This window comes from Clupea harengus, chromosome 7 (genome assembly GCF_900700415.2).
Source record: "Clupea harengus chromosome 7, Ch_v2.0.2, whole genome shotgun sequence".
Lineage (NCBI taxonomy): Eukaryota > Metazoa > Chordata > Actinopteri > Clupeiformes > Clupeidae > Clupea > Clupea harengus.
The window spans coordinates 11297952-11319166 of record NC_045158.1 but is presented as its reverse complement, the minus strand read 5'-3'; the positions used below and the strand labels follow the sequence as shown (position 1 = coordinate 11319166).

The 21215-nt window shown below is 42.7% G+C and overlaps 4 protein-coding genes across 5 annotated transcripts; 3 read left to right on the top strand and 1 right to left on the bottom strand.

The window, feature by feature from the left end:
* Positions 1-430: 430 nt before the first annotated feature.
* Positions 431-11110, bottom strand: lrp13 (low-density lipoprotein receptor related-protein 13). Of its 2 annotated transcripts, none has more exons than XM_031570508.1 (21): positions 11004-11110; positions 10626-10793; positions 10160-10372; positions 9769-9936; positions 8699-8911; positions 8101-8330; positions 7811-7940; positions 7407-7600; positions 7126-7330; positions 6833-7042; positions 6522-6705; positions 6061-6262; positions 5692-5856; positions 5226-5426; positions 4477-5029; positions 4205-4324; positions 1762-1866; positions 1439-1672; positions 990-1320; positions 626-725; positions 431-510 (listed from the first exon to the last, which is right to left on the bottom strand). In XM_031570508.1, the coding sequence occupies exons 1-21, from the start codon at positions 11056-11058 to the stop codon at positions 487-489; spliced, it is 4005 nt and encodes a 1334-aa protein (XP_031426368.1). In that variant the 5' UTR covers positions 11059-11110; the 3' UTR covers positions 431-486. The 2 variants fall into 2 exon arrangements, with proteins under 2 accessions (XP_031426368.1, XP_012686067.2); XM_012830613.2 differs by having other exon boundaries at positions 7126-7309.
* Positions 11111-11347: 237 nt separating this feature from the next.
* On the top strand, positions 11348-12682 carry LOC105902907 (immediate early response 3-interacting protein 1-like). The gene is made up of 3 exons (XM_012830588.2): positions 11348-11480; positions 11780-11881; positions 12041-12682. Exons 1-3 carry the CDS (start codon positions 11390-11392, stop codon positions 12094-12096), a joined length of 249 nt encoding a protein of 82 aa, XP_012686042.1. The 5' UTR covers positions 11348-11389; the 3' UTR covers positions 12097-12682.
* Positions 12683-12813: 131 nt separating this feature from the next.
* Positions 12814-16613, top strand: si:ch211-12e13.1. The gene is made up of 5 exons (XM_012830582.3): positions 12814-13580; positions 14541-14704; positions 14898-15137; positions 15341-15532; positions 16289-16613. The coding sequence occupies exons 1-5, from the start codon at positions 13336-13338 to the stop codon at positions 16489-16491; spliced, it is 1044 nt and encodes a 347-aa protein (XP_012686036.1). The 5' UTR covers positions 12814-13335; the 3' UTR covers positions 16492-16613.
* A 59-nt stretch (positions 16614-16672) lies between these two features.
* Positions 16673-20708, top strand: si:ch211-12e13.12 (paralemmin-2). Its single transcript, XM_012830563.3, has 3 exons — positions 16673-18214; positions 19209-19291; positions 19397-20708. Exons 2-3 carry the CDS (start codon positions 19270-19272, stop codon positions 20095-20097), a joined length of 723 nt encoding a protein of 240 aa, XP_012686017.1. The 5' UTR covers positions 16673-18214; positions 19209-19269; the 3' UTR covers positions 20098-20708.
* The last annotated feature ends 507 nt before the right edge of the window (positions 20709-21215 follow it).

Sequence of the window (21215 nt, the reverse complement as noted above, 5' to 3'; positions counted from 1 at the left end):
AGGTTTGTGGTTAATGAGAATTATTGTTCACCTGCCTTCACGTCATAACACCGCCAAGATGAAGAATGCATGACTACAAATACAGTTTAGGCACACAGAGCGCTAGTGTGGATGAAATATTGGTAGGCGGTGTTCAAATAAAGTAACTTACTATTTCATAATAATCCAAGTAATATTATCCCTATTCAGTGATCATGTACATGCCTGGGTAATTGTCAGAAATGGGATACTTTGGCAAAAGCTCACATCAAGTAAATAAATCCTATTTAAGTCAATATAACATAACAGAAAATTGCTCCATAAAAGTTTTTTGCTTCAGTCACAAGACAAGCTGCCTTGTCAAGTCGCTGCACAACACAAAATATCCAAATATATCTTCAACGTTGACTTCAGTTACAAGGAAAGACAAAAATGACTGCAGACAAAAGGCAGAAGTGCTACACACTTTATTTGATCAAAGATGTTAGATAAAATGAAACAGCAGATCTAGTCCACTGAAGATGCCACATCCTATAAAGCAAATAAGGAAACAAAACCAAAATTAGCACACTGAACCATGAATAAATATGGACAGTCAAAACTGAACAACAGTATAAAAGTAGTCAAGAAGCACACAGGATAATACCTCAGGGTGATCAGGATGTTTGGCCGAGGAAGGTTCTGAGGGATGCAGATCAGGTTTCTCAAGCACTTCCATGCTAGTCTCACCCAGTTCGGGGTTGGCTCTGGACAGCAGAGAGGGTGATGTACACAATTGCTAATTATGCTCATTATGTTTACAAGAAGGGTTTTTAAATGTTTTGATAAACAGGATGTTGACAAAATCCTTACTTTGAGCAAATCATGACTGAACAAAATGATTCTTTGCAGCACATATTTTGTAAAAATCCAATTTGTAAAAATATTTAATATAAATAACTTATTGTTAACTGAAATAGAAAATACATCCTTTACTGTTAAAATTGTGGTGACCACCTAGGGAGTTCTACCTTTGACTGGAGACAGATCTTCTCTTGACCACAGCAATGATGGCAATAATGACCAGGATACCAGCTCCCCCTGCTGCAGCTCCATAGGTGATGGTGCTCTTGAGCCCACCCAGCTCATCCTGGCAGAAGTCTCCACCATAGCCCAAAGAGCAGGCACAAGAGACATCTCCATTCAGAGTCACGCAGTTGCCACGTCCGTTGCAGAGCTTGTCGTTACACGGCAACGCGTCCAGGTTGCGCACTGCGGCATCGTTGGCTATGGTAACCGGAACTTGGGAGATGGATGTGGTTGTAGGGGAACTGGAACCGGTTTTCACTCTCTGATGGGCACCTGGAAAAGGGAGACGTTTGACAATCAGGACTTCTGTATAAATCCAGTTAAGGGGAATCCAGTTGTGGTGGAAGTGGTTGGATCATAGTCCGAAGAGAAAGGTGATCCGAGGACTCACAGTTTTCATCAGAGTTATCTGGACAATCCAGATTCCCGTCACAGAACTGGTGACTGGGGATGCATGTCTGCCCGTCCAGGCATGAGTTGGTGCCAGAGGGGCAGCGCTGGTCAGGGGTGCAGCCCACACTGTCAGCTAGGAGGTGGTCATGGGCACATCTGCAGGTCCTGCCCCCAGGGAAAGGAAGACACAGGTGCCTGCAGCCTCCGTTTCCATTCGAGCATTGGTTGATTCCTACATAATGCACACAAAATTGGCAACCTTGTACACATATTGAAATACATACTTCTATGTGACGAGGGATATACATTTTGCAAACCTACCCAACTGACTGGCTTTGCTATAGGCTTTCAAACCGATGACATCTGTACTGACTTCAAACCACAGCTTATCGTCCTTATCATCTCTGTACCAAAATTTGGTGGTGTCTGAGGATGCAAAATATGAAACACAGGCAAGAGATTACATTTATTGACAAGACATGTGTAACCAACAGATCAATTGACTGCAAATGACTAATGCAAAGAAATTCCAACATTAATTATTTCGGTGTGTGACTCAATGGATAAAAAGTACAGACCGCATGAAGTCACAGCCTTAAGTTATGGAAAAAAAAGAAACAAAATGTTCAAACTGGAGCTAGATTCTGTGCAGTAATTGGTTTCGGAGCCAGGGCATGTGTAAGAAACAGTACAAGTCAGGTGCACCCAGCTTAAAAGGTGTAGTGTGTAGGATTTAGGGTGATCCATTAGCAGAAATGGAACGTAGTATTCATAATTAACTTCTCATTAGTGTACATCACCTGTAACTACAAATGATTGTGAATGAGCCCTTCAGTTCTGTTTTAGGACTAGGTCTTACAATCCCTGGTTGATTTGCACTCCTGAGATGTGAAGTGGGTTGACGCAGACATGCAAGGTGTTTCCGGCTAAGAGTCATGGTGCTGTCTGTGGGACAAAAGGGTTAAAAAGCCTCATTGGAGTCATCAGGTGGGCACCCTCCTTCTCCGGTGTTTCGATGATGGGCCCACAACACCTCCACAACATCCCAGGTGTGCCCCCCTCTGCTTTAACCCTTCTGTGCCACAGATGCTATTTTGGGGCCCAGGTGAGCTCTTCACCCACAGCTTGCCCATTCAGCAGCGCTTGAGGGCTTTGATGGCTTGGCGTTGGGCTTGGCCTCGAATTACCAAATCCTTAAGCAGCCTGGTAGTTGTCTCACCCACAAAGCCTCTGCAGCCGACTTCCACTGGGCAAACTTTGGCTTTCCAGTCACGTTGCTCAGCATCAGCTGCCAGCTCGGCGTACTTAAGGCTCATTCGTTCGTAGGCCTCATCTACAGTGTCCTCCCAGGGCACAGTCAGCTCTACGATGTACACCTTCTTGGTTGAGGAGGACCAGAGCACGAGGTCTGGTCTGAGGTTCGTAGTGGCGATCTCTGGTGGAAAGTAGAGCCTTGGACTCAGATCCACCACGAGCCTCCAGTCTCGCGCTCCTCCCAGCTGACAGGTCTGATGTTGTACTGGCCTTGGTCTTGGTTGGCTTTGCACCTTCACAGACGAAACCTCTTGCAGATGTAGGACGGGATGATGGAGGTAGGGCATTGATGGTCGTTCGTCTGGTCTCCAGCATAGCTGCAAGGCACTTCAGCACTTGGTTGTGCCGCCAGGTGTAACGGCCTTGAGTCAGGCCTGTCTTGCAGCCAACCAGGATGTGTTTAAGGTTTGCTGAGACGGGCAGAGTGGGCACGTTAGGGCTTCTCCGTACCATTGTTAAAGGTTACTGGGAGATGGCAAGACATCATACGTTGCTCGCAAGATGAAGCTGGTGTGAAATGCTTCCATACTCCACAGTTCCTTCCAAGAGAACTTCCTTCTCTCAACTCCCTCCCACCTCATCCACGTTCCCTGTTTCGATTGCGAGACAGCCTTTGCGCACCTTGTTGCCTGCTCTTGCCGGCGCACCTCCTCAACGACCAGACCTCTGCGCCAAGATGGTCTGCTCTCTCCAAGGCCAAAGCCTCCTCTCCCCTGTTGCACAAGGCCAACGATGCCTTAGGTCTGCCTTTGCCTGCTGTGTAGGTGCGCTTGCAGTCCATTTCCTTCCGGTTGCCAGAGTAGGAGCTGTTTGGGCTACATATGGGTCACGGGATTCTGTTAGTGTCATTTCCAGCCTTCTTTGGAGCACTTGAATTCCTCTGTAAGACTGGACACAGGCAGCTCCAGAATGCCTCTTCCATACAGCCATATGTTGCTGAAGCACCTGGGAAGACCCAGCCACTTTCTGGCAAACGAGCTGATCAACCTCTCCAGTTTTTCAACCTTTGAGATAGGGACCTCATAGATGGTAAGAGGCCACATCAGCCGGGGTACAAGACCGAATTGAAGGCACCAGAGCTTAAACCTGCCAGGAAGCAGGGACTTGTCGATACTCTCAAGGCCGCAGATTGTGTCCTGCCTAAGCTGGTCCACTTGCTAGGGTCACTGCTAGGGGCCACTAAATCCTACATACTGTACCTCTAAATTTGCTCTATGCTGTTCCTTCTGGTTGCGTCACTTTTAAAGTAAGCACACAATGCCATAGTTATTAGTTGTTGATGACTGCTCATGCATTAAAAATAAATAAACTCAGGTACGACAGTGCAAATCTAAAATCATGATGCACTTCAAAATTTAACATGATTACCGCTGAATGTCAACATAGCATATTCTTGTGGTGAAGCTTGTACACAACATTGTACATTTTACAGAAGTAGTTGCTCATTTACCACTCTTGGTCACCCAGAGGAGCACGCCATTTATGAGGGCAAATGCCCTCAAGCCCACGCTCCTTTTCAGCTCCTTGTAATCCGATCCATCCGCACCTATCGACACGATAAGTCCTGCATCTACAAAAGACTCATTTTCAGTCATCAACATATATGTGAGAATGATCAAGGTCCCATTAAAATAACTAAATTAGAGTAGAAAAAAGGGGTGGGGAGGGAATAGAATGCCTAGTAGAACTTGTTGCATTCTTAAACCAACATTTCAAACACACCTGTGTCAGCCCAGTAAAGTTTGCCGCCATCCTCAGAGAGGGTCAACGACCCCAGCTGTGTGGAAGTCTCCCTGACCAGCGTTCGGTTTCTTCCGTCCATGTAAGCACACTCCACCTGGGACGTCTGGTCGTCTCCCGCCTTCCCGAGGCTCACGAAACAGAGCCGCCCGCTGGGCGCGTGCAGGGCAATGGCGTCGAGGCCCTGGGACAAGCCCTCGGAGATCAGCACGGCGGTGTGCGCGCCCTGGGCCGACGTGACCTGCAAACGAGGCTGCTTAGTGCTGCTCCAGTAGAGGTTGAGGGTGATCCAGTCCACAGCCAGGGCGGTCACGTAGTCCTTGCTGAGGCGGAGCAGCTGGCCCCTGGACACCAGGGTTGACTCCTTCACCTTGAAGAGCTCGGCCGAGGCCTGGCCTGCATCAGCCAGGTACAGAGTGAGGTCCTTCACCGTGAAGTCAAACGCCGTTGGCTCGTTCATGTTGGGAAGCTCCAGTTGACGATGCTCTGGCCAGCTCTTCAGGTTGTTGGCCTGATTACGGTTCTGCAAGTACATCTGATGGTCCCAAAAGTAAAAGCAGAAAATGAAGGAAACGTAGCCTCCAAACCAGAGGTCAACATTCAACTGCAACACGTGTGGAAATTCAAAGGAACATTAAATAGCAGCTCACTGGCACCATACTGTCTGCCTGCTGTAAATAATGTGCATTATTTTTTTGAAAATGTTATTGTTACTCTGCAAGAAGGGGCACCTGAGTGAGAGCAGTTGAGGATAGCACTAAGATGAATGAAGTGTCCTTTGGTTTAGAGCAAGTCAACCTGTTGTCATCCAGAAGCAGATGGGATGGGCACTTGCAAACCGCTTTCAGACCCGGTGCCACCACACACAAGTGAGAACACTGATGCTTGGCACATACATTACCCACTCTTGCTTGTAGGAGAGCATGAACAACCTGCACAGACACAGGGAAAGTAGATTCTAGTATTCGTCCATCTTAGTTTTAGAAACCTCAACTTTACATTCATGCTTGTGGCAAGAGGTGCAGAAAAAAAAAAAAAAAAAAAGAGACCCAGAAGTCCACAGGACAACACCAACATGTAAGCTATATTGCTTTTTGAATGTAAACACTTCATTTCTAGGGTGTGACTAGGTTAGACATTTTTGCACAAGTCACAAAACACCTGATAAATATATGGTACATCTTTAAAAGCACCAACCTTCAAGCCCAAGGGTTGTCCAGGTCGTTTTAGAAGAACCTCACGTCTTTTCCCAGTGACCTTATGAGCCTTCTGGATGGTCCTTTTCTTTGTGTCTGACCAGAACACCATGTCATTGAACACAGACACAGAAAATGGACTGGGCGTCTCCATCAACTGTAGGAGCTGGCGATTTAAAAAAAAAAAAAAATAATAATTGTTGAACAAGTGGAATCTATATACATACCCTACTATTATTTATATTCTATATAAATAGTCATGTAGAATCCATCAGTATTTCAAGTAGACTAAACACCCTCTCAAGATCTTCATCACCAAAATGTCTCCCCTCCCCGCAAACAACCCACTGTGTATATGTGAATATAGCACCTTGATGTCCCCCCCATCCAGTGTGGCTGACCCAATGCATTTCAGTTTCTCATCAGTCCAGTAGATTCTCTGCCCCAGTGAGTCTACAGCCAGACTGGCCGGCCACCTCAGGCCATCTTTAATCAGAACCCTCCTGTCAGACCCATCCATTCCAGCACGCCCAATCCTGGCTTCTCCGCCCGTCTCAGACCAGAACATGATCCTGATTTGTAGAAAGAAAAAGCAAAAATGCTTACATGTGGAGGAATTTGGCTCTGGTCATTAGTAGCTCAGGACAATGCACAGCGCAACAGTGTGTGGCAGTCTCAATTACAACAAGCTATGGCAAATATCCAGACAACACTGAGCGGTCAAATACTAACAGAAGGCATAACTTCACTAGAACTGCACTACAATTTTGTTTCAGAATTGTATCTGGGAAAACAAAGCATGCAGTCTCCCCCTTTAACAGAGTTCCTTGCCCTTTTTCTGGTAGCAGTGCCAAGGAGTGTGGCTGTTCCAGTTCTTCATCGAGTATTGGAACATAGTCATTGGACCTCATATGTGACTGGTCTAATCCAATGGCATTAATTTGGCTTCCAAAACCATCAATCCAATACAAGTTTCTTCCAACCCAGTCCACTGCAATGCAATCCGCATTGATGCCTACCAAAAGACAACACAGGATTATCCTCCTTCACCACAAACCCATCATAAGTGACTAAGAGCCACAACCAAACCAAACACTTCCAGGAAAAACGTTTTACAACTTCAATACATTCATGGGACTAACCTTTGATGATTGTTCCTTTGCTCTTCTTGTCTAGTGAAGACCACTTTATGGAATCAGCATTCAGGCTGATCCAGAACACTTTCTGCTCTTGCCAGTCATAATCGACAGACAAAATAAACTTCTCAGAGGAGACCAGCACATCAAGGCTTGAGCTTCTAAGACCCAGGAGGAATAACTCTGACTGCACACCAGCCAGCAAATAAGGCTCTCCTAAGCACACACAAAAAAAGGAAAAAGTGAAAAACATGGCTCGAGACAAGTGTTTCAGTTCTGTGGAATGAAGTTATATTTACCCATAATCTTGCAACTGTGACCGTCAGATTCAAGCACATAGCCTTGGTTGCAGTTGCAAATGAATGCGCCCTCAGTGTCCTCACAAGAGTGACTGCACACAAGATGGCTGTCTCCACACTCATCAATGTTGACACAGCTCACCCCATCCTCTTGAAGTTTAAATCCAGTCCTGCACCCACATTTCTGCAAAAGAGGCACACTAGACTGAGTCCCATTGTTGATGTCAGAATTGTGACATTAGGCACTAGGAATTCTGAAAACAATAAACCCAAACACCCACAGTTCCATGCGGCGTGTTGTAACAGAGATGAGCACACTGGGATGTGTCAGCGGAAGGGCACGGGTCACTGAGGCAGGCTTCAGCTTCGTCAGAACCATCCTGACAGTTAGCCACGCCATTACAAACCAGAGCAATGTCAATACACTCAGTGCTCTCACACTGGAACTGATGTGAGGGGCACACAGCTCGACCACCTGTACAGACATGAAACTGTTAATTTCAAATGCAGACCTGCTGCAATACAGTTACAACAGTTTAGCAATAAACTCCTCATGAACTAATGAAAAGCTACATAGAAACATCAGATAACGTTTTTTTTTCTAAGTTCTATAAAAAAATAAAAAATGTGATTTGTTCGACTCCACAGATCACCTGTTTGTCAGGGAGTAAATGCAAACACTTACAGACCATTTCATCACTTTCATCAGTACAGTCCTTCATGCCATCACACCTCCACGTTCTTGGGATGCACTGGGTCTTTGAGGCACAGGACCACTGGAACTCTCCGCATGCCACTGGGAGCACCGCACAATTCTGAAACATTAAATGCACCTCATGAGCACATGCAACCTCTTTCCCAACACCTTCAGCAAAAAAGGATTACTAGGATGACAATTTTTACTACTAGTTAATGTTGCAATTTTAAATCCATTTGCCAGCTGAACACAGGCAGAACATGATCAATTAATCCAACCTTTTCATCAGTCTCATCTTTGCAGTCCTTCTCGCCGTCACACAGCCAGTCCTCCAGCAGGCACTCCTGGCTGTGGGGGCAGCGGAAGTCGGTGGAGCAGGGAGGGGGCTGGGTACATCTATCCTCGTCGGAGTGGTCCCTGCAGTCAGGGTGCCCGTCGCAGTGGACGCTCATGGACACACACTGGCCACTGGAGCATCGGAACTCAGAGTTGCTGCAGCTCTCAGCAGCTGAGGGGATGGAACCAAGGAGTGTTCTGTTAAGCACGTGGCCGAAATGGTACTTAATTGCAAGCTTTAAAACTAAACTTGGACTTCATGTAACGGAAATTGTGTCTAACTTCAAGTCAGCAAGGATTAGGTTGCTATGCAAAACCTGAAACTTTAAAGTACTGTTTGCATGAACCATTTTTTTCTGAGCGAAAGTTACAAGACAGCAACAAAATCATTGGAGGTATTTTGGAGGAGTTACCGTTTTGGCAAGTACCCATATAATAAGCAGGATAATGTTGATGGCTGAATGGGTGATTCCCACCCCCACCACACTGCAGTTTGACACTGCCAGTATATTTAGCTTTTTAGGACTTAACGGAATTTACCACAGCGTGTCTCATCAGTGCCATCCTGGCAGTCCCTCTCCCCGTCACACAAGAATGTTTCCGGCAGGCAGCGGGTTTTGTTGTCACACTGATGAATGCAGCCGTCAGACTTCAAGCAGTCTGCCTCATCAGACTGATCCTGACACTGGATTAGCCCATCACACAACTGGCTCTTGTCAATGCACTTCCTGCCATGGGCACACTGAAACTGATCTACAGAAAACAAAAATAAATAAATGCAAGGCCATGGTTCAGCTGAGCTGGATTTTCACTTGATAAAACTTCATGAAGAAATTACAAAAAGCAGTTAATTTGCAGATTTACATTTAATGAAACCTTGCACCTGAATATATGAATACAAAGGTTAACCTCAGATTACATAATTCAAGGTACTATTGTAACCTTTCAGTAACTGATAGCTGAATTCACTCAAGTTACCTCAGGACTCCGGAGTTGCATAAAAGTATATTTATATGACAACAACAAGCTCGTTGGGCTCACCCACATCCTGGCAGGTCAGAGAGAAGCATGGGCCCTCTCAGAGAGAGGGAGCCCGGGCTTACTCCCAGACTGCAGCAGATGAGAGAGAAGCAATATTAAACAATCGCACAAGGTTTATATAGATAGAACTTTAGCGTTCTCTGGCGCCAAAACAATGTCAGCAGGGATAGCCAGGTGGTGGGTCTGACGTCCGAGGCTCCCTGTCTTGCAAGGATGTCTGTTTTGCACAAGGTCGAAAGAAGCATAGTTCGACCCTTCTTATCACCTCTGGTCTAAACATGCTCTTGCACATATGCAGACCAAGTGGCACCTAATAATCTAAGTTAGACAAACAGAAAAGCCACGTTCCTGCTTACAGAAGCACATGATTCATACAAGGTTTATATTAATACAAGGCACTTGATTAATATATTCGGAAGTCATTAACAGCGTTTCGAAATTATCTCCTTCAGTAACACTATGATATAATAAATGAAAAACCAGGTTAACAAATGCAAATTGCTTAACACAGACTTCTACAAAGTGAAGTATAGCAAGCAGATCACACCAGCACAAGTCCAGTCTCCCACCTGTGCTGCATTTAAGGGCACAGTCCGCTTCATCAGAGCCATCTTTACAGTCCGACTCTCCATCACACACATAACTGGAGGGTATGCAGTCAGAGCCATCCGTACACCCAAAGAGACCAATGGGACACCGCTTCGGCGCCTCTTGAGGGGTAGTTTCTGTACCTTCAACTGGAAACAAACATTTCTTAACATGGACACTATATACAAACTCCAGTTAACACAGGCATGTCCAGAAACCCTGATTCCCATCTAACCTGATGCCATCAACATGACCCAAAAGCACAGAGCTAAACAACAGCTTACAAAGCACATGGAGAGGCCTCTTTAGAACCTTTTGCCAGAACATTGTACTGGAGCATCTTCCGCCTTTCGCCCCATTGTATTGACTTACCACAACCAGACTCATCAGTACCATCCTGGCAGTCCTTCTCTCCATCGCAAAGAAAGGTTGCCGGCAGACAGCGCGATTTCTCATCACACTGATGAACACAGCCCTCAGGCTTTAAACAGTCTCCCTCATCAGACCGGTCCTGGCATTGGGCTTCTCCGTCACACACCAGTCTCTTGTCGATGCACTTCTTGCCATGGGCACACTGGAACTGACCTACAGTAGAGACCGTCGAACATTCACTATGCACAGTCACTGTTCAGGCAATTTATTTTTACCAAAGTCCTCCAATCCAATCATTCATCACGGCTTTGGAGAGCTTGGGTGCATGTGTGTCGCATTTCAGAACTAGAACAGTAACGCAATTTATATCAGTGAAATGAAACTTAGACAGCATTCAAATTCAGATCTCATGGGTGAGGAAACAAAATAAGTAATATTAACATCCAGAGCACTCTGGGACTCCTACCTGAACTGCATTCCATAGTACAGCCGTCCTCATCAGACCCATCTTTACAGTCCTTCTCTCCGTCACACACATGGCTGGAGGGAACACAGTCAGAGCCATCCTTACATGAATAGAGGCCAATGCGGCATCTCACTGATCCCTTCTGGAGGGAAGAAACTGCACTTTCAGCTGTAAAAAGCAAAATAACCAAATTACACACACACTTAAGTAGACTAGGTTTAAAATTTCCCAAGGTCAGAAAATACATCCTTTTGTCTTCGTCTAGGTCCTAGGCCATCCGTAGTCACTTCGGTTTTTTTTACAGTCCATTTAGAGTGTGAAATACATGAAATATATGGCACAGTTTTCTTTGTGAAGTAGCCCATCCCACTGGCTCACCTAACAAGATAACAGAAATCCCACACGTTATCAGCAAAAGCAACGCTGACTCCATGGTCACTAAACTAGGAAAACGAATCAGCTGCTGCTTGCACCCAAATATTTATAGGGTGGTCAGGTGCAACAATTAACTTTACCAAAATCTATTGGTTGTGCTCATTTTCAGGACAGAAGTTATCATTTAATGTGTTTTTTCCCCCGATTTTTTGTCAACTGATATTCACGATACAAAGAGATGAGAAAAATGCCAAAAAGCGGGGAAATTATGACATCTAAAAATTCTGTAAACCTCTTTTAACTTTTGAGATTGTTTGAGAATATTTTTGGATTTAATTTGTCCCCTCACAGTTCCCATACCTCCCTGACGTCACTTGTCAATAACTAAGATGGCGTTCACATTATACGCGTTAATACAAGCAGTAATCCTTGGTGTAAATGCCGTGGCTGTGCTACATGAGGAGCGATTTCTTAGCAAAAGTAAAGTAACTTTGTATTTTTCGGTCGGGCTGTTACATGTGTTTTAAATTTATATTTAGTTTTGACCAAGTATTATCTATTAACACTGCTAAAACTAAAAAAGCTATCATATCTAAGCGGCTAACGATATCCCGTAGTGTGAAGCTAACTTTACTTCAGTTCCTGGATGTTGATGTAGATGCTCTTAAACTATGCTATTCTGATCATTTTACTGCCAGAAAGCACAAACTGCAGTGAAGGAGTACAACTTAACGGAGGCACAAATTTTAATGACATATATTTTTCTGTCTTGTATTCAGTCGGCTGGAGTGTTGATCAAAATGTAGGGGGATTTGGTGAAGAACCAGGAATCAAGGTGCAGGTCATCAATCTCGTCCGTTCTGTACGAACAGTGATGAGAGGTGTGTAGCCTACATACCATAGAGACGTTGTATGACAGCTAAGGTTTCGTTGCATTCGTCTAACATTGATAAAACATCTGCTAAATACCTAAAGCAACATTCACCTAACTTCAACTTTGTTATGTCTTGTACTTAAAGCTTTGATCTGTTTATTTCCAGTGCCTTTAATAGCAGTGAATGCTATCTGCATTGTCTTGTTGCTGCTGTTCGGATGAGGAACCAACTGAATGAATAATCCCATCGAATGCCACTGGTCTGGGCCTAAAACATGTGACTCTATGACGTTCTTCGCCCCTGTACAGTCATGCACCTTCTACTAATGTTTCTTGTAGACAGCTTCATTGGTTTGCATTCGTTTAGCTAATTCGGCTATATGAGAAGTGTTTCGACATGAACTGATAGAACCTGACATCACGATTGTAAGAAAACGTGCCTTACTGTTTTATCCTTATTTAAATTATACTTCACTATCTTTCACTTCACATTGTATGGAAGTCTCAGGTAACTGAGTGCAGTGTTTGAACTGGTCAATTTATCGATCTAGAAATATGAGCATACGTGCAACGACGTTTTCACAAGAGAACAGAGAGAGAGAGAGAGAGAGAGAGAGAGAGAGAGAGAGAGAGAGAGATGAATGAATGAATGAATGAATGAATGAAAATGTCATATATATAATGGTGTAACTGCAGAGACCTTGGTAGAAAAGACCATTGTGTGAGCAAAATGTCTTCATCACTGCATTTTGCCGAACGTTGGAAACATGTTACACTTGTTGTCATGGATTAAAATTCATGAAATGTTTTTGTTTTGTTTGTGTAGTAGGCTATAACATTCTATGTAGAGGGTACCGCTTGCAGATTTATTGGGGGTTCTAGTCAGCACTCCAATCATACTGGATTTGCACTTATGAACATACAGGTAGTTCAAGTAAAATTTAGGGTATATGCCCAGAGACAACTCACTCATGGAGCAAAGCGAAGACTACAGAAAACATGCTACCTGCCACGCCTCTAGGTGGCGATGAAAATGTATATTTGGAGAAACAAATGACCCTTATTCAGCTGGGAAAAAAAGCATTTTAATTTCTTTCCAGCTTGGTTTGTGTTTTACAATCTTAACGAAAGTGTACATTTGGTAGGACATACAATGTGTTAAATCAGCATCCCCCCCCCCCCCCCTTCATTCTATAATTACAAACAATCTTTTTCCGACTTTTATTTTGAAGAAAATTACGAATGACGGCCATGAATGAACTTCAGAAAATAAACTTTCTTGCAGGTTCATGGTGGTAAAGGGGCTGAATGATCTCCGTGCAGAATATGTTAGCAATTAGGTTATAACGTTGCTTAAAGAATTATACTGATACACGGTGTCTGTGCTACAGATAGATAACACACGCTATTTTTCTTTCAGCTGTATCCGAAATTTTGTTTGCTAGCAGAAAATGTGGAGACATGGATCGTTACAAAATCTTGCTTTTGGTCGCTGTGCCCGCATATGGCATGTATGCAATCTGTGCAAGCTTATGTAAGTCATACAGACGGAGCAAATGTGTCGTTTTCGAAACCAGGAGAGCCCTTCCGTGTTACCTATACCTTTACGTTAGGTGTAAAATAAAGGCGTTCCGCAAACGGAAAGGTCAGTTGTATGCTCACAGGGACAAACCTGTTAACCCCACGTTTACTATTCTCAACTGCAGGTACAGTATTTTAACGTTACACAAATTTGTAGGCTTTAAATAGGCCAATATAGACTCGTAGACAGACTGTACATAATTGTTTTCTTCAACGTCTAGGGTGTAGCCAAATTGTCATGAAACTGGTTCTACAGTGTGTATAGTGATTTATACAAAGTTTTAAGTTTATTTCTAATAAACAATATAGATGTTGACGTCCCGATTCTTTCATCTGTCATTGAGCTGACACATTGTTTAGGATCTTTCTGAATGTCTGGTATTTCTTGAATGATGATATCTTCCTGACACCTCCTCATGGATCCCATATGATTGTGGAATGCCCAGGTACTTGTGGTGGTCTTGTATCTGTTATGTGACTCTCTGGTAGCCGAATGTCACCATAATACCGTAACACAGCTCTTACTGAGGTCAATGAGTGCTTGTTGATGTTAGTCAGATGTTGAACATGTGGAGAGAACTTAGTCGTGATCTGCTCGAAGACGAGGCGCTGGCCTATACAGAACTGACCAGTGATAGGCAGTGATTGGTTTGACTGCACTTTGAGTCTGGGATAATAGCCCTGCGTAATAGTAGCCAGTACAAGACCTTCTGGTGTTGTCTTCAAGCTGCTTTTTAACATTCGTGTGTACTGATATATTATTCAGCTTATAGGCCCTGATGCCTCACCGGCATTTCTATGTTATGGAGAGGCCTTCACTTGCTTGTTCATTTGTCAAGCTCGTCCCATGCTCTTCGTCATGCCCACAGTCGAGATGCGTCTGCCATTGATTAACCCACACAGCATCTCGCTTTCAAATTTCAATAGGCCTAATGCTCAGAAAGTAAAATCTTTAAACACTTACGGATGGAGGCAGATTTCATAGGCTACTCTTGATTAGTGAACAACAACAAAAAGTCTCAGAACCAGTTAGTGTTATACGAGGTCCAGGCTAAATATTGTGTAATGTTCCCAAACCCCTTCAGGCTAAAGGTGAATGATCTACGATGGTACTGCTGGGCCACTGGATATGGTTGGGACTACCCAGACAGTGTCTTCAGGGACATCCCACTGTGTTTCTGTGATGTCCTTTGTGGTCGGTTGATGGCGATGGTAATAACTTCAGATGATTTCAGATTAAGCCCTCAAGGTAAACTGTCTTGGATTTGTAATATTTATTGACTATTTCCCTATTTATATATTTTTAAGTCCATTTACACAACGAATGATGTGGTTTGTTCATACACATTTTATTATTCCTGTGTACCTAATAGTTTACCTTCTGCATGGTATCCACAAGTTTCCAAATTCAGGAATAACAGGGACTACATTTTCATTCATAGGTCTTTGCCCTGTCCGCCAAACCATGAGGAAATTTGAGCCCATAGATGAGTTGAGGAGAGCCTCTTTCCGTCTGGAGGCAGGGGTGGCTGAGTACAGGCTTGTTGACTGCGGTGTGGAGGTGGATATTTGGTTTAAGGCCTTGAGAGCTGATCATCCAGTATGGGAGAGTGTTGTGACCATGCTCTCCCCTAGAGATTTTCCAGTGTTGAATGTCCAGAGCCTGTCCAATGGTGTAGATGGTAAGGGAAACCAGCCAGGGATTAAAACCTTTCTCATATTGTGTTGGACAGAACTGAAAACATTGAAACTGATCAGGTAGTATGAATAAATACAGACCTGTTGTTTTATTCCAGACATGAAATGTAATTTAGCATTCTGTTATAAATATAGATAACGTAAGGAATAGAATGGTATGGCTTATTTTTGTTATTGTGTGGTGTAGGGGCTGTTGAAATGAAGTCACTGGAGATCAGTGTGCCACTGTTTGCTGGTCTTAAGTCGGTGTGGGCCTTCTGTGATGTCTCCTTGAAGAACCTTCTTGTTTTTCCATCAACATTGGGGGTTATGGGACGTTTCACAGTTCACGGTCTATGGATGATGTCCCAGTGTCTGGCTGAGATTGAGAAACACAAAGGTAGCCATTAACAAAACATAACATGCATTTTGGCACTCCTACTGAAAGAAAGTTTTCTCTATTTTTAATTATTTCAATATCATGAATGTATCGTGTGGTGAAGGCATTCATACTTCATTGTGGGACTCACTCCTTGCACACATTATTCGTTAGGCTTCTCTTAATTTCTCAAACACTCAGATTTGGTCTAATTTGGACTAATTTTGTGGCCCACACAAATAGTTTTCCCTTATTAGTCTCCTTTAGTTGAGTTTTTTTTGGCAGTAACTTGAATGATAAGGCCACATTTTATGTTGTTTTCTTTTGAGCAGCTGATATTCAGATGCATTTTCATCTTGAATTTAGGCAAGTAAAGAAGTTAATCTAACATGCAATTAAATGGAAGATTCTGAGTCTTGTGGCTGATAAATAGTTTGGAAAAAATATTAATACGTAGTCATCAACATTAATCTTCAGATTTGTCATCAAAATTAAGTTTGAGCATTTAACTATATATATTAAATATCGTAATGCCTTTATCCTTTCCAGGCATTAACAAGCAACACATGAAGTATGAAGTATAATGCAAGCTTATTCACCATTTCCCTGTATATTCATTTAAGCATAAAATATGAGAAAGCTATTACGGAGAAGAATCGATTCCAAATGGCACGGTTGCATAGGACTTCTGTAAATTAAAAATGAACTCAGAAATATTTAATTTACCCAATCAAGGGGTGCTATTTCTCTGGTTTAAGACTCATCTTCACTTTACAGGGGCTGATGCAGTACGAGCTCCACTGTCTGTGTCTGTCCAGTTCAAGCAGCCTCTGGTGTTACCAAGGAAGGTTGTCATCCGTTTTTGGGAAGCCACAGATGAGAGCTGTCAACAGCCTAGGAATGTGTGCAGGTTTCAGCTAGAAGATTACAGCAGAGGAACCTGCTACATCCTGGGACAAGTGATCAGGGAACCTGACTGAAGTGATGAAAGTGGATAGCTAAAAATGACCCTCATTGTTGTAGAAATGTAAGATTGTGTACTAGTACTGATGTTTTTAAGGTGTTGGTGACATTTTAAATAAAGTGTTTTTCCTATAATGAATCTGTGATAGGATTATCATTTTATCAATACTAAAACAGATCTGAAAATAGATCAGTATTAAAATCCTTTTTTTCATGCTGGATGTCACATGCACTGAACTGAATGAGACCCCCCCCAATCATCAGTGGATCACCTACACAGCTTCATTTGTCGCTATATTGTAGTATTCACAGTTGTTATATACTAGGCATAGCGTGTTCTATACAATGTTACTGTAACAGGTCTGTTTAAAATGATTTAGAGGAAGAGCAATGTATCAAGCAATGTATGAGTATATTGTATATAATGAAAGAACAATATATCATTCATTTGTAATATTCCTGATCTCAGTAGACTTTGTCAGCTACTGCAGAACATACACGGGGAGAAAATTTAAAAACTAAACCTGCCAGAGAAGGTTAAGACATGTTCCTATAGTGCAATACCAGCAGGAGAACAAAGCCAAGATTCAGTTGGAATCACAAAGATGGCCCCAACTGGGAATGAAAGGACTGTTCAATATTTCATGTCCTTGATATTCTTGGTCTCGGTGCACATGTATGTGGAAGTCTTTCATGTGTATTATTCATTTTAAAGGAGTCAGATGTGGCAGATGATGAAAGCAGGCTTTCACATAGGTGGGCCTGTGCCTTTGTCATGGTGGTCTGAATAGACAGGGAAACACTTCATCACTGCAAAATACTGTAAATACAATATTTCAATATTGCAAGTAAATTTTTTCTGATGCAATCTAAGTTACCTCACCAGCCTTCGCTGATTTTTGAAAGAAAATATTCATTCTCCTTCGCATGTGCTCTTGATGACGGGGGGATCATATAGTACGTTTTTTTTTGTTTTCTGCTTTTTTCACAATGCCAAGGTTCTTTCTCCTGGGTATAAATAAGGAGGGGGAAATCAGTTATACAATAATTTTATAACAACTTGGTATAGCAGCAGCAACAACTCTGCTATAGTGAGTGCAGTCGGGCTATGCTGTAGCTATGTGGGTCAATGCACACATATATTTTTCCTAGCACTCTCTTGGAGTGGTGAGCAGTAACTTTCGATGTTCTCCGTCTACCAAGTCAAGCATACCTAAAGAGAAACACTTAGCCTCATGTTAGTCCATAGACGGTAGAGAATCACATGTTCAGTTCTACAAGGCTTTACAAGCTTGTGTGTGACACTAGCTTATCTGCCTCTGCCTTTATCTTCTGCTACATCACTACGACTGCTACACACACTAATGGCTGATGTTAGGAGTTTGGAATAATTCAGGGAACGGATTTATTTATTTTTACCATTTTTGTTCCTGTGATTCACAACTTCACATTGTGTAAGTAACTTTAATTAGGTGATCTAAATATGTATTGTCAATGTGCATGTAAATGTATATATATTAAACATCTACTAGGGTCTGCATTGAACATTATGGGCTGTTTTGTCTTTAAAACATTTTTAAAATGTTGTTGTGATCTTCTAATAAACATTTATTCTGGATCTTTTTATATGATCCAGGAAAGAAAAAGAATCTACAACCTTTCCTTGATGTCATGGCATCTAAATCTCATGCCAAATTACTCACACGTTACTGGGAGAATAGCAGTTTCAACCAATGAAAGGTAAATATTGCATTCGGTTTACATTTTTGCACAAGCAGTGTTGACTGTTTTCTTTTATTGTGTTTCTGTCGCAATACTTTTATTTTTGTAATGGTGTTTGCTCTTTTCAACTAATTTTCCACAGAGCTGCCAAAATTTAGGAAACGAGACAATTCTGGCATGTATTCTAGAACATTCTGAGCTTTATCAGAAAATGAGTGGAGGATGTAATCGGTAATGCCAATGAATTTGTAGATTTGTTAAGGTGTATGTTGCAACTAAAAATTTTGCTGTTATTATTCATTCATATAGTTCTGATTCTGTCACCATGAGAGTCCAGTCATGTGTGAAAGGGATCATTTGTTAGGCTTGGAGAACTACTGTGATACTGTTGTGAGCCATACTATAGAGACCGTGGTTCAACTATAATGAGCCTTATGTCAGCTTTCATCTTAGCTTTTGGATGTTGAAACACAAAGCCCCCCTTGGCATACACAAAAGAGGAGTCATTTAGGTCACAGATTGCATTTGACTATTCAGAAATTCTGCGTTTTCTTTGTGCCTTATAAGTACACTGCTATCGTTGTTTGTTCCAACACATTATTACTTTTCGACACAGAAACGACATCTTCCTACTGTAACTGTGAAAATATGCAAATGTACTTATTGGTTGACTGTTGATGAACATGGTAAAGAAATGTAACATATTGTAGCTACTCTGTGTTCTTCTTAACATACCATGCAGGCTGTGGTCAGGCATTTTCGCCTTCAACAGAATTATGGGGTCTCTCTGGGATTCAGAGTTATTTTTGTTTTCTAAAAGTGCTCACCTTATTTGTTCCTCTTGAATAGACAGTGCCCAGTGGTGGATTACTGTTGGGTGCAGTGTGTGATATTCTGCTGTAGTTTTAAATGAAATGGCGGAGCTCTAAAATGTTGTCGTTGTTAGCTGCCAATGTTAAAAGAAGATGTTAATAACTTTTGCATACTATTGTTGATTTTTCTTTCTTTGTAGATGTGACACCCAGCATCCTTGATCATATATATTGCAGGGCACTGTTGTGGAAAGATTGGCTATGGTCTTGGATGACAAATCAAGTAAGTTGCCATGAGGGTTTAACAAAACAGCATACAATATGACTGTAGATGCCTTATATTAAGGCTATTCATTGAGAAATGTTTTCATATCCTCTCTGTTTTTAGGGGAAGGCAACATGACCAAAAGCACAAAGACACAGAAGGCAACAAAAATGTCTGCTGTGACGACTGGCAGCCATCGAGAGGTGGCACAGAGGACTGCAAAGCTTTATGAGGACAGGGAGAAGGTAATCTATGAAGAATGCCTGGGAGAAGCCTCCTGCACTGGGAAAGAAGTGCGTAAAGATGATAAGAAGAACAGGCGAGAAGAGACCATAACACCTACAGAGACCAATGGGACCATGCTGTCAGACATGAAGGAAAAGGCCGTCCATGAAGAGGCCAGTCCAGTGGTCATATATGACCCTCGAGTGCGGGGGACAGGTGGGCAGGCCTGGAGTGGGACTGAGGATGATATCACGGAGGAGCCGGATTTTACCTCTGTGGACAGGTCTTCCTCGCTGTCCTTCCTGGACTGGCAGAACAGGGACGACTCGGACGTACAGACCACCCTGGCCATCGAGGTGGACGTCAAGACGGAGGTGGTCCTGATCGACGAGGACGACGACATGTCTCTGAGGGAGAAGACGGTGACAGACGTCTCGATGACGGATGGGAACGCTGCGGAGCTCGTGTGTGGCCGGCTCTTGTCCATCTCCACAGACTCGTCCTCCGAGTGCAAGGAGGAGAGCCTGGCCGCAGAGACCCCACTACCCCCCAGTGATGACATCAAAAAGCGCCGCTGTTGTTTTTGCACAATCGTATGAATGTTTGGTATTCTTGCACATGGAAGGGCACATTGATGCACATGATGTATATATATACTCCCTGCACCTTCACTAGATTGATTTTTTTAATTGTGAGGTGGGGCTCACTTTTAGCGTTTGTTTCATTCATTTTTAGCAAGTTTACTGTTAGTTAACTCAGGACAGAAAAAAAACCGGTTGTAGTTACTGTGAGTTCTAAATTCTCACTAATGTTTTTGCGAAGGGTTTTGTAAAATTTGTAAAATTTTGTTTTGTATGTCAAATTTTGTTTCTAGACTAAGCTATACTATTCTCAATATGTCCATTGTTTCACAGTCCGGGGGCTTACATGACGCTGTAAACATTGACAGTGTGTCTGTCTCACTTCTTAGAGTGAACCTTTTGTCAATTGTGTATCATTCAATGTCACTTCTTTGAAAAACAATTCATACATAAATAGGTTTACATTTAATATGGTTATTGTTTCACTTGTGGGAATTCTGTACATGCTACAGTTGCGGTTATCACTCTCCAGAGAGTTTTCTGAATGGACTGAAAAGCACTGGTGGATATTTAGGGTACACACCAAACTCCTAGCCTGACGATGTCATACTCATAATTCTAGTCAGAATATGAACTTCCCGACCAAAAATGTTGTGGGCGTGGCTAAGTTCGTCTGGCATCCAGGCTACCAAACTCCATTACCACAGAGAAATTCTCATGTAAGAAAAAGCTTTTAGAAATTCAAATAATTTCATTTCTGTTCTCTTTTGTTCTGTTCGGTTGTTATCTAATGATCTCATAGAAAAAAGACAATTCTGAAGAAACAGTAATCAAACCCCTACTACACCATAAATTAACTTTAACAATAATGAATGTCTTAACCAAACGAACATGTGAACATAGGAAGTTTAACAATGGCCAGTTCTACAACAGCCCTTTCCTGGACCTTTGAATCACAATCCCAAGTCCCCGTTACTCTTTGTGTGCAAGCTGACATTGAAATGAACTGGGAGTGACAAGGGAGTATACAAGTTCATAATGGACAGGTTGTTTTTAATCGTTGTCCTCCAATGCGCGTAGTATGGGGGGGGGGGGGGGGGGGGGGGCTGGCAGGCAGACGTTAGAGCACTGGTGGG

Excerpts from the sequence above, each read along its gene's own strand:
- lrp13 (XM_031570508.1), bottom strand. The coding sequence starts at position 11,058 with ATGGAGTCAGCGTTGCTTTTGCTGATAACGTGTGGGATTTCTGTTATC. Across the intron at positions 10,794-11,003 it reads GATTTCTGTTATCTTGTTAG|CTGAAAGTGCAGTTTCTTCC; the intron begins GTGAGCCAGTGG and ends TGCTTTTTACAG. Across the intron at positions 7,043-7,125 it reads TCACAGTTGCAAGATTATGG|GAGAGCCTTATTTGCTGGCT; the intron begins GTAAATATAACT and ends GTGTGTGCTTAG.
- LOC105902907 (XM_012830588.2), top strand. The coding sequence starts at position 11,390 with ATGGCGTTCACATTATACGCGTTAATACAAGCAGTAATCCTTGGTGTA. Across the intron at positions 11,481-11,779 it reads GGAGCGATTTCTTAGCAAAA|TCGGCTGGAGTGTTGATCAA; the intron begins GTAAAGTAACTT and ends TCTTGTATTCAG. Across the intron at positions 11,882-12,040 it reads TGTACGAACAGTGATGAGAG|TGCCTTTAATAGCAGTGAAT; the intron begins GTGTGTAGCCTA and ends GTTTATTTCCAG.
- si:ch211-12e13.12 (XM_012830563.3), top strand. The coding sequence starts at position 19,270 with ATGGTCTTGGATGACAAATCAA. Across the intron at positions 19,292-19,396 it reads GGTCTTGGATGACAAATCAA|GGGAAGGCAACATGACCAAA; the intron begins GTAAGTTGCCAT and ends CTCTGTTTTTAG.
- si:ch211-12e13.1 (XM_012830582.3), top strand. The coding sequence starts at position 13,336 with ATGGATCGTTACAAAATCTTGCTTTTGGTCGCTGTGCCCGCATATGGC. Across the intron at positions 13,581-14,540 it reads TTTACTATTCTCAACTGCAG|GCTAAAGGTGAATGATCTAC; the intron begins GTACAGTATTTT and ends AAACCCCTTCAG. Across the intron at positions 14,705-14,897 it reads TTTCAGATTAAGCCCTCAAG|GTCTTTGCCCTGTCCGCCAA; the intron begins GTAAACTGTCTT and ends TTTCATTCATAG.